Genomic DNA, 13,505 nt, shown 5'->3' on the forward strand with positions numbered 1-13,505 from the left:
TTTATAGTTACTCTTTCTGAGAACGCCTCAGGGTTGTACTTTGTGAAAACCTCATTGGTAGCTTTATCCTGAAGGATAGAAGATAATCCATATCTTGTGTTTCAGTTAGCAACTAAAGAATTAGAACAGTGATATCTTTATTTCGAAAAAAAAGGACTAATTGGAATATATAGTGCACAGGTAAATACGTAAATCTCAAGTTGAAGACATAATTCTTTTTTTTTTTTTTAATTTCAATAAATTTGTGGTTTAATGTTAACATTAGGGCATTGGAGACTTTGACCTTCTTATCCACTGTGTTTAAAGTCTAAAGGAAGGGGGCAGTATAATGCTTTTTATTAAAGCCGGGTATTGCATTACTAAATCTATTTCTTTTTTCTTGTTTATTTGGTTAGAATAGAACCTTTTGATTGCTAGTTTACATTCTGTTTTTCCCTATATAACTGTCAGATCTGTGATACGTGAATATAAAAATATTTCAGTTTTTTGAGACTAATATTATGATATGCCAAGGTTAGCAGGGCAAGGCCTATTAGGAGGTGAAACAATTCTAAAAATTCTGGCATACATATTTGTCTTTTTCACGTTTATACATCCAAAAAGCTTTTTAACATTTCTTAATCTCATCTAAACTAAACAAAGATAATGCCCCACCCTACAAACTTTGCCTTGCTAAAGCTGTGCTGCATGTTCCTGAACATGTGCTTCTGTCACACCATGCTGTAGTTATTGACTTTCATTTGGGAATGCACTTGAATTTTAGTATTATCCGTGAATACCCAACTGCTGGACCCCAGTGGCCTGGAGGTATTTTGGCAGATGAGATGGGTCTTGGAAAAACAGTAGAAGTGTTGGCTCTTATTCTGAATCATACTGGACCAGATATTAAACAAGATGATCTGACATTACCTGAGGTAAGGAAACCAGGATGAAAGTTATTATGAAGAAAGTGCTTTTCAGAACTAATGCAAATGCACTTCTCTTGAGTTTAGTGCTTTCTGGTTTGTAGAACTCTGTATTTAAAGCTGTATTGCGAGGACAGTTTTTCCTTTGTAGGACATGATACTTGGTGGCATAAATGGTGGAATAGTTTGCATGAGAAGCAGTTGATAGTTTGCCATTGTTCAAGGGTGTTGTCAGGCAACTGCACTGCTTATATAGTTTACACAGGCTTCAGGAGTCTATAAATATGTTAGTTTACTATGTTGGATGTCGTTCTCTCCTTCACTTCTTTGTATTGATGAGTATCAAACATCCATTAGACATACGTTCTATGCTAAAATAGAGACAATTTACACTCAGTAAATAAAGATTTCTGCTCTCCCTCTATTTCATATAATAAATGGGCTTATTTAGCAACAGTTTTCCATCTTTTCACTTTCCTCATCACTCATACTGTAAAAACTTAGCACATTCACTGAAACCAAAAATTCTTTCTGAAGGAAAAGGACTGTTATTCTTAAGTAAACTCTTACCACTTCATGGGTTCCATACCTTTGAATTCATGGCAGCCTGTTTCATTTTACGTCTGTTCATAATGATCTCCTGCCTGCTTGTAATTTTATCAGTTAGAAGTACTCAATTCTCTGAGAGAATAAGATGATTCTTAAATGTATAAGAGAGTCAGCACTGAGGAGTGTGAAGAGGGGAGTATAAGCACTAATGCACCTGGACATCAACTGACAACAATAACTAGAAACCATAACTTTTGGAAAGCTGGAGTTAGTGGAACTGTTTCATGATACAAGTAGTTGGGACAGACATCTTAGCTAATATTTTGGGACGTTTATAAGCAAAATTGTATGACATTGCCTGTGGTTGAAAGGTAGTATTCCATTAATCCAGAAGGCCTCTTGTCATTTGTATTTTTCTTGTCTTCAAATATAAAATGTCTTTGTATGATGTCCTAAAAAAAACCCAAACAAAAGTAAAACCAGAAGTGCTTTATTCCACTAGAGACTTTTTGGATGACTCCTGGGTTGTGTAAGCCAATGGTGGAGTTACTCCAATTATTTCAACTCTCTGTAGGGTTCAAACAGTATCTGGAATTTCATTGCAGTTACTTTTGAAGAATCCTACAGAGCAACTAATTGGACAGGGCAGAGTGAAGTGTCAATGGATATAGCTATAAAACAATAATAGAAATATTGGCACTGTGTTTTTTCCCAGCTTTGAGATTCTTCTTTATATGCCAGTTTTTGAGTATACATTTCCTTGGATTGACTCACTATTCCTGCATCACTCATAATAGAGTAAAATTGAGGAGGACAACTCTAAAAAGAAAAACATACTTTTTGTACAACTAACTAGGGCTTTTCCTCCTAGGTATTGTTTACCTCTTTTTTTGTTTCTTGCTATATATTAAATATATATTTTCCTCCCTCATCAGTAACCTAGATCACTTAACAGCTATAGATTAATGCAACTTAATTCCGAAGCAGTGAAGGACCCCAAAAGGCTTGCAGGGCTGCTCTTTCTGTTCTCACTGTAGGTGCTGAACACCATTTGCCAAGAAACTGAACTGAATGAGGTGTCATTCTGTACATTAAATATGAGCTATCTAAGCAAATTGGTGAGATCAGAACATATATCTGTAGCAGCTCATGCTTATTTTCAAATGTGAAAACATTAATGAAGGTCAGAGTGACTGTGAAGAGACGTGAGCTAATAACTATGTAATGTTCTCTGCATTAGGGTAAGCTTGTGAACTTCTTTGTTCCTCCTCAACCTTTAGAAGGAAATAAAAAGAAAAAACCAAAGGAAATGGAGCCTAAATTGAAGGAAAAAATACAATATCCCAGTAAGTATTTCTGATGACTTTTAAAATGCATTTTGTTTTTGGCATTAAGTCTTATATTGGCCACTGACTTATGAGCTCAAGATTACTCTTCACTTCTTCAGAATGAAATGATTCTTTTGCTGGGCACTGTCATGTGGGATTGCATGCTACAAACAAGTGATTCACAGTTAAAAGTAAGTTAGCAACTCAGAACTCTGAGCTACAGAGCTCCATATAACTAAAGGTCTTTGTAAAAGAGTTTATGCATTTAACTGAAATATACTATCTTTTTTACGCCTCAGTAAGAAAATGGAGTGACTTATTTCTATTACTGTCAAATATTGCCTTGGATTCACTGCAAAATAGCAATTTGCAGAGCTGCCTCAAGTCAAGCATTGTCAAAACTGCTGTCTGTCTTTGTTTTGCATTTTTTTAGATGAACACTATGTTTAGAGTCCCCTTAATATGCATCCTCTGAGGTAACTTTCATTTTATCTGAGCTGTAAGTTGTTTTGCTTTGATTCTACATACAGGCTTACGAGTGATGATATTAACAGCTGTAAAAGAAATGAATGTGAAGAAAGGAGCATCCATCGTTGCAATATTTAAGTACATCAGTGCTATTTATAGGTATGACACACAGAGAAATAGACGGCTTCTCAAAAGAACTTTAGAAAAGCTAATTGCAGAACATGTAGTAGAGCAAGTCAAAGGACATGGTCTGGCTGGGTCTTTCAAGCTGGGAAAGAATTACAAGGAACAGAAGAAGCGAGAAAGAACCAAAGAGCAGGTAAAATGTGCTGCCACAGTTACATCAATGTTGCAAAGACAGATCTTTTTTCTACTGATTGCATGCTACTTGGAGCTGTGTTGTGTGTGTGCACTAGTTCAGTGATGCTAACTTATTGGTAAAAATGAAGAAAACGGCAGCATTTACTTTGACATTCATGAGTAAAGAAGCAGAAGTCATACATAGATCAAATTTGGTGCTAAAGTATTAACTACATCTGTCATAAATCTTGTAAAATAGTGGCAGTGGAAGTTGCATTGTTCCTACTGTGAAGGTGTTTTTTAAACACTACTAAACATTAACCAAATCCTCAAACTGGAAATTGATACAAAACCATAATATCTATGTCCTGATGTGTTTATATGGTTAAAAAAAAAAAGATGAGAAAGTAATTTGGGTTGGAAGAGCCCTTAAAAATCATCTGTTTTCCAACCCCTCCTGCCATGGGGACACCTTCCACTGGACCAGGTTGCCCAAAACCCCATCCAGCCTGGCCTGGAAGACTTTCAGGGACTTCTCTGTGGAAGCTGTTCCAGTGTCTCACGACCCTCACAGTAAATAATTTCTTCCTAGTATCTAATCTAAACCTACTGTCTTTCAGATTAAAGCTATTCCCCCTTATCCTGTGACTACACACTCTTGTAAATAGTCCCTTCATGTACTGGAATGTTGAAATTAGGTCACCCTGTAGCCTTTTCTTCTTCAGGCTGAACAATCCCGATTTTCTTAGCCTTTCTTCATTGGGAGAGGTGCTCCATCCCTCTAATCATCTTGGTGGCCCTTCTCTGGATTTGCTCCAACAGGTCTATGACCTTCTTATGTTGGGGTTCCCAGAGCTGGATGTAGTACTCCATGTGGAGTCTCACCTGAGTGGAGTGGAGGGGCAGATTCACCTCCCTCGCCCTGCTGGTCACACTGCTTTTGACTCAGCCCAGGATACGTTTGGCTTTCTGGGCTGCGGGTGCATGTTGCCAGCTCATGTCCAGCCTCTCATCCACCAGCACCTGCAAGTCCTGCCTCAGGCTGCTCTCGATCTGTTCATCCCCCAGCCTGTATTGATACCGGGGGTTATCCCAACCCACGTGCAGTAACTTGCACTTGATCTTGTTAACCCTCATGAGGTTCCCATGGACCCACTTCTCAAACTTGTCCAGGTCCCTCCAGATGGCATCCTGCCTTTCAGGTGTGCCAACTGCACCACTCAGCTTGGTGTCATCTGCATGTTTGCTGAGGGTGCACTAGATCCCTTTGTCTGTGTCATTAATGGAAATATTAAATAGCACTGGTAGACATTAAACAGCACTGGACAATTTTGTATGTAAAGTCTGACATTCTTGGTTAATTTTACTTTGTAGGTAGCAAAGACTTCAGAAAATACTCAGAAGAAGCAGCTGACTGATGCTAAAACTCAAACCAAAGAATCAAAAAATAGTGGTATCACATCTGAACACATCTGTAAAACTGCTTCACAGGTGGATATTGCCATGGAAGAACATGATTATTGTACACCTAGCAAAAATAACAAGAAATCTGAACCAGATCGTGAGAACTCTGTAAAAGAGAATAATGTTAAGCAGGAAACTGTCATCCCAAAATCTCCTGATTTGCATGGCAGCCTCCTTGTCTCCAGTGACATGAGTAGTCATCCTGATTTTGATGTTTCTAAAACTACAGCCGATGTCCAGCAGGAAATCCCAAAGGTCCCGTCCTCACATTCCCAAGAACATGCTGACAGTAGTGTACAACATACCAGTTCTGTATTTCCATTTAATACCTCTGAATATCGTTTTGAATGCATCTGTGGTGAGCTTGGACTGGCTGACTACAAAGCTCGTGTGCAGTGCCTGAAATGCTACTTATGGCAGCATGCAGAATGTGTAAACTACAAAGAGGAAAACCTGAAGAGCAGGCCCTTCTACTGTCCCCATTGCCTTGTGGCAATGAAACCAGTTCCCACAGGAGCGACTCTGATAATTTCTCCAAGTTCTATTTGTCATCAGTGGGTAGATGAGATCAATAGGCATGTAAGATCATCTTCTCTTCGCGTTCTGGTAAGATTATATAGCTTCATGTTCTGGAGAGTTATTTTATCAAAGCTCAGGGCTTCCTGTCAGACATTCTGCGTTACTTGGAAGTTCAGAGGTCTCTTTGTTCTCTGTGTTAGAATTCTGCATTTCCTGCTGTAGATCTATGCTTTGGCATCACATGGTTCATTGGTGTCCCAGAAAGACTGTCTGCAATTAGTTTTTAACTTTTTTCTTTTTTAGTTGGTCACTGGGAGATAATACAGTGGACTAGGTATCTATAGAAAATGGAAGCAAATTTTGAGCAGTTGCAACAACAGGTGATTTCTGAGAGGGAAGGCTGTTTGAAAGACTACCAAGGAACTTAAAAAGGCCTGACTGTTAGGTGTTTTGAGTGTTGTCTCACTGTACACTTGCAACTAAGCAGCTCTCTGATTGTTGCTTCTTGTTTTGTTCTAGCTAAAAAATGTTTCAGTAGGTAAAGAGTGTAGTTTTGCATTTCTGGTTCTTGGGCTTTATGAAAGAAGTCTTGTGTCTTGGTGTTTACTGAAAACAACACCCTTACAACTTGGGCATTGCCTCTATAACATCTGTATATTTATTTGGATGTTGTTTATTTGGAGACCATGTATTATCCTTTTACTTTATTTCTAATAGCCCTGTCACTAAAATAAACCTTATTATACTTACAGTAAATAAGGCTATACAGGATTTTTTAATATATAGTTATCACAGTATTCAAGGGTAGCCTTTGTCTTTTACTACCAATGTAGTCAAGTTTTGTCCTTCATATTTTTAGTAGTCAAGAACCTTTGTAATGATCTAGTGCTTTGAAAACCATAGATCCCATATATTTTGAATAAAATAACAGTAGTAGTAGATTGATATAACTTTGTCTTCAGGGATATATCTTGTACCTTTAGCTGTTATGCATAGACACCCAATGTATAAGTGAATTCTAGGCCTCCAGTGCCATATGTGTGATCAGTCTTATTAGACTTAGTGCATAAATGTGTAAAACTCACATGGTTTTTCTAGGACCCAGTCCAAATTTTATACCAGCTTGGATGAAAATTGTCAGAAATAGATTTACATGGTAACAGTAAAATAGTTTAAATACTGACTGTCACTACTTGAAACTGTGACACCTTCGATTCTCGGTGATTGTTTTCATTTTCCTTTAACTGCAAACTGTAAGCAAGACTTGTTTTCAGTGTTACTTCAAAATGAAGATTTGGGGAGTTATTTTCTGTAGAGGTAAAACGAAGGTAGTGGAGGTGTTTAAAAATGTGGAGATGTTTAAAAGAACCGGTTTCCCATGTTAACAGCTTTTGCATTGCTTGTGAAGTGTGCTTTTTACTCTTCCAACTGCCTACAACCCGTGGGAAATTCTAATGGTTTTATGTAATAAACAAGAAATTAAAATTCATCAGTAGGTCTTGCTTTGTGGCAGGTTGTCTTTTCCCGCTGCTGTGAAAACAACCAAACCTTGGCCAAGTTATAAACCTCCAGAAAATCTGTTAATAAATACTTGAAGAAATCATTAGACTTTGACAGCTATTTATTTCTTCTTGTTTGCTTCAGTGAGCATGCTCCTTTTGGTTTGTTTGTTTCTTTTTTCTTCCCCTCCCTCCCTCCCTTCTCTCTCTTTTTTTTTCATGTGCAATGACCTGGTTGCACATGCTTTGTTGTTCCACTCTGGGGCTGAAAAGAAGGAACTTCTCTGCAGGTGTTTCTTTCAATTGACAGAAACACCATTGCCTTATGCACAAATGTAGAGAAAGATTATTACTGGAAGAAAAGGTATGATTAACAGTGAAGTTATGTGCTGATCATTAAGGGGTAAAGAGCAGTTATTTTATTTTTTGTATGCTTCTGAAAGGTTTTGGCTTAAAATTATGAGGGAGATAAGAAAAGTACTTCTGATAATAGAACAAATGTCAGTATGAAAGGTTTATAAAAATATTCTGTTGATGCACACGGATTGTTTCTTACTAGGGTATTCTTTTCATCTCGTAAGTCTCCACAGAAATCCTTTTGTAGATAAAACTTTACTCAGAGTATCATTTCTAGTTATTATATATTTTGATGCATCTCTCTGTCTTTGCCTAATCATCCATTAAATTTTTGTGGCAATGGGAAGAAAGGTAATGCATCTACAGTAAAGGAGAAAAGAAGACCAGACACGTAACTTACATAATGTTGTGCCATACAGCATTACTGAATACTTAATCTTCAAACAAATAACAACAAATTACAACAAATAACTGTTGAAGAAAATAACAAAGTCCTCTCTTCTTTAAAGGAGAAAAAAATGTTTTGCAATGTTATAAATAATTATACATAAAAATTTTGCATCAGTGACTGTATTGTATTTATTATTATGCTACTTAGATGTATTTCCCACCATGCTGGTGTATGAGTACAGATTTTATGAATGGTTTCATATTAATGAGCAACACTGCTAGAAGCATGCATATACTAAGCTGTACTGATATTTTGGCATTTTTATTAAAGTGTCTCTGATGTTTTCTTCTTTGCTATTGTGCTATTGAATATAAATCTATGTAGGTGTATCAAGGTGTGAAGAAGCATGGCTTTTTGCAGCCACACATGTTGGCGGAGCAGGAGGTGGTTATCACCACGTATGATGTCCTGCGCACTGAACTGAACTATGTGGACATCCCCCACAGCAACAGCGAAGATGGGCGCCGCTTCAGGAACCAGAAGCGGTACATGGCCATCCCAAGCCCCTTAGTAGCAGTGGAGTGGTGGAGGATCTGCCTCGATGAAGCACAAATGGTTGAATGCACTACTGCAAAGGTATGACATTTCTGGTCATGTGTTTATTTAACTTGAAAAGGTTTTGACAAGTTTATTGTAAATAATACAGTAGATTTCCTCTCCCCCTCTTAATGTTCAGTGCACTCAAGTAATTTGTCCTTGTCACTTGTTCTGTAGAAGTGAATTTTCTGTTGGAGATACTTACTATTAAATGGTTCTCCTGTTGGAATTTTGGCAGACTGTGAAGTTTATCCAGCTCAAAAAATACTTAACATATAATCTCTACTGACAGTTTAAAGAACTAGATCATCGTGTTGTGTACAGTGTTTGATAGCTTCAAACAAGACACTAGCCTGTTCAGTGGTATGATTCAGAGGCATAGACATGTCCTTTGGGTCTAGAAGCTAAAATAGCCAGCAGTCTGTCTGCAAACTCAAGAGATACAGTCTGCAGGGGGAGATTATTTTAATTAGTGTCTGTCCGATCTTTTTGCCCAAGACAGAAAGATAAAAATGCTACTTACATAATGGCTTATGGACTTTAATTTTTTTATTTTTTTTTAACATACATTTTCTTTTGCTGTCTGTTTGGCTTCTGTGAACTCTTAATTGCACTTGATTACTCAGAAGAGGATATGGCTTTTATCAGTTCTCAGTTACCTTCAGAAAAGCTCCAAAATTTTATATACATTTTCATATGTTTTACTGATGCTGCTTCTAATCTGCTAATGTTACATACTGAAAAGATGTTCAGACTTCTCAAAAATAAGGTCCACATGTTGTCAGACTGTGTACTACTCTTTGTTTTCCATTTCCTACCGTTGGCTCTATTTCCTTTTACTAGGCTGCTGAAATGGCACTCCGTTTAAGTGGAATCAATCGCTGGTGTGTCAGTGGTACTCCTGTGCAGCGAGGATTAGAAGGTGAGATTTTATGTAGCAGTGTCATCTGTGGGATTTCCCTATGCTGATAATTAGGTAGTGCTTTGAAGCAGTTAAAATATCTGCTTGTTTTGCTTTGAATTGATTAGGTACTCTGATTTGGTAAGCCATAAACTTTAAGCATGTAATAAAACCATCAATACTTTTATCAATATAAAAATTGCAGAGCTGGAATCTTTTTGTCTCCCTTAGTTAGACAGATACTTTGGACAGCAGAGAAGCTCTGTGTCCAACAGCTGATTCAAGTCTGTTCTTCAGTTTTCACTTAGAGTGGGTAAATATTAACCCTTCTCTATTGCAGCTATAGGTAGTCTGCTCTGGTTACAGAATCCTTTAAGCTGTCAAATACAGCAAGCAAAGCTGTATTTGCTTTTTGCATAGCCCCGTATGAACTGCTGTGGGCATCAACTGCCATGAATATAAATTCTGGAAATCATGCTAAAGCTTATGAAACTGTCTTAAGTCCTTATGTAAGGACTTAATGAATTGAGATGTGTGAAGTAGGTAGCTGTTATGTTAGCAGGTGTCATTTATTTTGTCATTTTTGTGAGGTACTCAGTTTCTGTAGACAGGCTTCAGAGAGATAGAAAAAAGAAAGGGAACTGATTAACTTCTGTGTCTCCTTGTTCTCTGATTGATTTAGGAATATATAGTACATGCTGAGACAGTGAGTTTTAAAGTGGATAAATCAGTGTAAGCATTTGTGGACTGTTATATGGATACCAAATTACTGAAGTCAATATTGTAGATTATTTCATTATGGAATTGTGAATTAAATTTATAAATACACACTATAGTTATGAGAATATGTAGTTAATAAGTCAAACACCGTAGAAGGAACTGATAGATTTTATTGTCATGGTTAATTTCTTCAAGTCCTTATATGTGATAGTCTTGATTTAATAAATATCTGAAATGTCCTATTGTGCATAATACGTATTGACAGTCTCTCAGGCTATGTTAAGGCAGCCTCCATTCACTTAGGGGATGAAAGCTGCTGACTCATTTCAATCTGTGGCACTGCTGCTGTAATACAGTTGGATAGGACCTCTGGGTAAACAATTGCTTCTTGCATAGAAATGATTCCCAGGATTTTTCTTCCCCTGGTCTATGATGTATTTGGTGAATGTCGCGATGCTTTCAACTGAATACAAAATTACTATAAACCTAACAGGAAAAGGAATGTAGCCACCAGATCTTTAGGAACTACAAGGTACCATCACATATCTCTGTTTTGGCACTGTCCGCTTGCAGCATTTAAATGTGTGCTTCTGTATTTTTCTGTTGAGATTTAGGCACAAGTTTAAAGTTAGAATGTCCTTAAATTTCATTCCAAAAAGTGATGGATTTCTGAATTAGGCAGAATTAGTAATTAAATTGTATTCTCTCAGTTAGCAAGAAAACAAAGTGTCTTTTGTTACTTCTTTATGTCTTAGCAGAGAAGCAAAAGTCTTCTGAATTGCAGCCCCTTCTAGGTGGTGGGCAGCAAACAGTTGGTGCACAGCAGGCTGTGAAGTAATGATACTGAGCAATGTTGTTTTAGAAAATCCTGGCAGGCCCTGTTAACCATATGCAGTCATGTAATTTCTGCCTCTTACCTCTGCTCTGAATAGGTTTAAATTTGTCGCTTTTTTCTGCTAAACTTGAAATTGGGAAAGTGTCTCACAAATAGCTATATTCTTTCAAGTTGTGTAGAAATCAACAGCTAGCTAAAGGAGAGAACCCCCACCTTCCCCTACCCAGTCCCTTGCCTAAAATTAAATATTTTGATGAGAAAATGACTGGAAAAGAAGTGCAGAAGATAATGACCAGAAGGTCATTATGCCTGGTAGCCTTTGTATGAAAGTTAATTTTTTGAAGGCATATTGTGAAGTGTTAAAACACAAACACTGTACTAAAACACTTTCTTTTCTTGGCAGATCTGTATGGATTAGTCCTTTTTCTTGGAGTTGATCCTTACTGGGTCAAACATTGGTGGGACCAACTTTTATATCGACCTTATTGTAGGAAAAATCCCCGGCCTCTTTACAGTCTAATTGCGAAGATAATGTGGAGATCAGCAAAGAAGGATGTGATTGATCAAGTAAGTAAGAGTTCTGAGTTTTAAAATTCCTGAACATCATTTATCAATAGTTTTATTTGTAAAATTACTTACTTTCTTCTTTAATTGCAGATTCAAATACCCCCTCAGACAGAAAATATACACTGGCTTCACTTCTCTCCTGTGGAGAGACACTTCTATCATCGCCAGCATGAGGTGTGCTGCCAGGATGCATTGGCAAAACTCAGGAAAATTTCAGACTGGACTCTTAAGCTTAGCAGCCTAGATAGAAGGACTGTGACTTCCATACTATACCCATTGCTACGGCTGAGGCAGGCCTGCTGTCATCCACAAGCTGTTCGGGGAGAGTTCTTGCCATTACAGAAAAGGTGAATTTCTGTCATTTCTTAAATGGCCTGCTTTATCCAGAGAAAAACTCTGATTGCCCCCAACAGTGCAAGATCTTGCACAGTACTCATCTTAAGCCTAATTTTAGACTTCTTTAATTAAATGTGCAAATATGATACACCAAGCTAATCTGACCTCAGAAGACGAATGGGTGCAATAGGGTTGTTAGTGTAATTCTTGTGTTAAAGAACATAGTACTGAGAGGCAATTTGATTTTCCAGTAGCATTTTAACCTTGCGATGTTGATGGATACTGGGGTGTTCCAGGTGAGAAAGTGTGAAACAAACCAGATTCTTCTTCAGTTTCAAATAAGCCCACTGATTTTCTTTTGTCTCTTACAAAACTCGTGTTCATGAATGAGAAAAATGAACAAAATGAATCAACAGAATAGAATAATTATTTAGTTCAGAGAAAATGTTAATGTGAGGTTGCAGAATTTTTAAATGTAGATCCTTTTTTTTTTTTTTTTTCATGCTTTCAAGATCATCATCTTCACAAGTGCCCTCCAAGTATCAGCTTGGTCTCAGCATTTGTTAGACCAAAAGCATGTTGCTAGCCCTATTGCAAAATGTAGCTGCTACACTTTCAATCAATTAGAGGGAGGCTGTGAAAGAACAGGCTGTTTCCATTCCAGACTCTGAGAGCACTGACTGGTTTTTTTTAACCTACAGGCAGAGAAGAACTTAAACTTTTAGCACTGCCAGTGTTATTTCTACTGTGTCCTAGTCTTGTTCATCCATTCTATTCCATCTCTTTCTATGCTTTATGAAGTTTTGTGTCTTACTCCTTCCCTCTTCTCATACAGGGCATCTGTGGTGCCTAAGCACCTGAAACTGGCTTTGCACCTGCTTCAGCAGAGATGAATAGTTAGATGCTGTGCTTGTAGCACTTTCTGTCGAACAGTCTGCTAGTGTGGAAACAAGGACTCAAACATAGGAGAAATCGATATTTCCACCCATACAAGATTATTTGCATTAAAATGAGCCAGTGTAGTATAAATGAAATGTATAAACTGAGCAGAATATGCTGGGCACTTCTTAATCCTGTGTTGATTTTGGTAGAATGGTTGCACAGTGACAGCTGCATAGTAACTGTGGTGGAAAAACCAGCAATGAGAATTAAATCTTTCTTAAAATCACATGTACAAAGAAAGCACTATTTCCATATCTTTTTTGTGAACCAAACTTGACTGCATCAGTAGACATTCCCAGATCAGAGAGAAGATTTGACTCCTGGCTTTGATTATATGTATGAAAATAATGAAGAAATTCACTGCTAGGGTTCTCCTAGTTTAACTGAGTAAAAAAGCTCTTCTTTTTGTCTTAATTGGTAGTCTCAGGCTGTGTATCAAATTGGATATTTTATATTTACATCCTTCTGCTTTTTAAATTTTTCTTGAAACTGCTGATGGTTCTGAAAATAAAAGGTAAGTGGCAACGGTGGAAGTATCAGTGTATGCAGGTGCTATGTGTATTTGCCATTACCTCTGCAGAATACACAAATAGTGATTATATTGATTTAAAGCCTGCTTTGGTATAACACTGTAGCATAAAGCCAAAAATCAGTTGCTGCAACTGGAACTATGTTGCAAAGAGGGTAAAATAAAGGCCTAGGAAAGTGTATCCTTCCAGCATAATTTGGGCACAGTCTGCGCAGGAGTTACATCACCTCTTACCTCTGTTCCACAGTGCTAAATGCCAAATAGTAAATGCTTCTCTAAAGGTGAATGAGGCTGAGGA

General features: G+C 37.4%; 1 protein-coding gene across 5 annotated transcripts in view; it reads left to right on the top strand.

Annotated features, from left to right (window-relative positions):
- Positions 1 to 13,505, top strand: part of SHPRH (SNF2 histone linker PHD RING helicase) — a 55,383-nt gene that overhangs the window by 11,128 nt on the left and 30,750 nt on the right. For all 5 annotated transcript variants that reach the window (XM_039385696.1, XM_027739514.2, XM_027739515.2 and 2 more), the window contains 8 exons: positions 764 to 914; positions 2,695 to 2,800; positions 3,313 to 3,569; positions 4,925 to 5,620; positions 8,165 to 8,416; positions 9,221 to 9,299; positions 11,237 to 11,400; positions 11,491 to 11,747. In XM_039385696.1, the coding sequence (XP_039241630.1) occupies positions 764 to 914; positions 2,695 to 2,800; positions 3,313 to 3,569; positions 4,925 to 5,620; positions 8,165 to 8,416; positions 9,221 to 9,299; positions 11,237 to 11,400; positions 11,491 to 11,747 (1,962 nt within the window). The remainder of the gene's footprint in view (positions 1 to 763; positions 915 to 2,694; positions 2,801 to 3,312; positions 3,570 to 4,924; positions 5,621 to 8,164; positions 8,417 to 9,220; positions 9,300 to 11,236; positions 11,401 to 11,490; positions 11,748 to 13,505) is intronic.

Source organism: Pipra filicauda, unplaced genomic scaffold, assembly GCF_003945595.2.
Source record: "Pipra filicauda isolate LSUMZ 115617 unplaced genomic scaffold, ASM394559v2 scaffold42_size3861933_pilon, whole genome shotgun sequence".
In the NCBI taxonomy this organism is placed as follows: Eukaryota; Metazoa; Chordata; class Aves; order Passeriformes; family Pipridae; genus Pipra; species Pipra filicauda.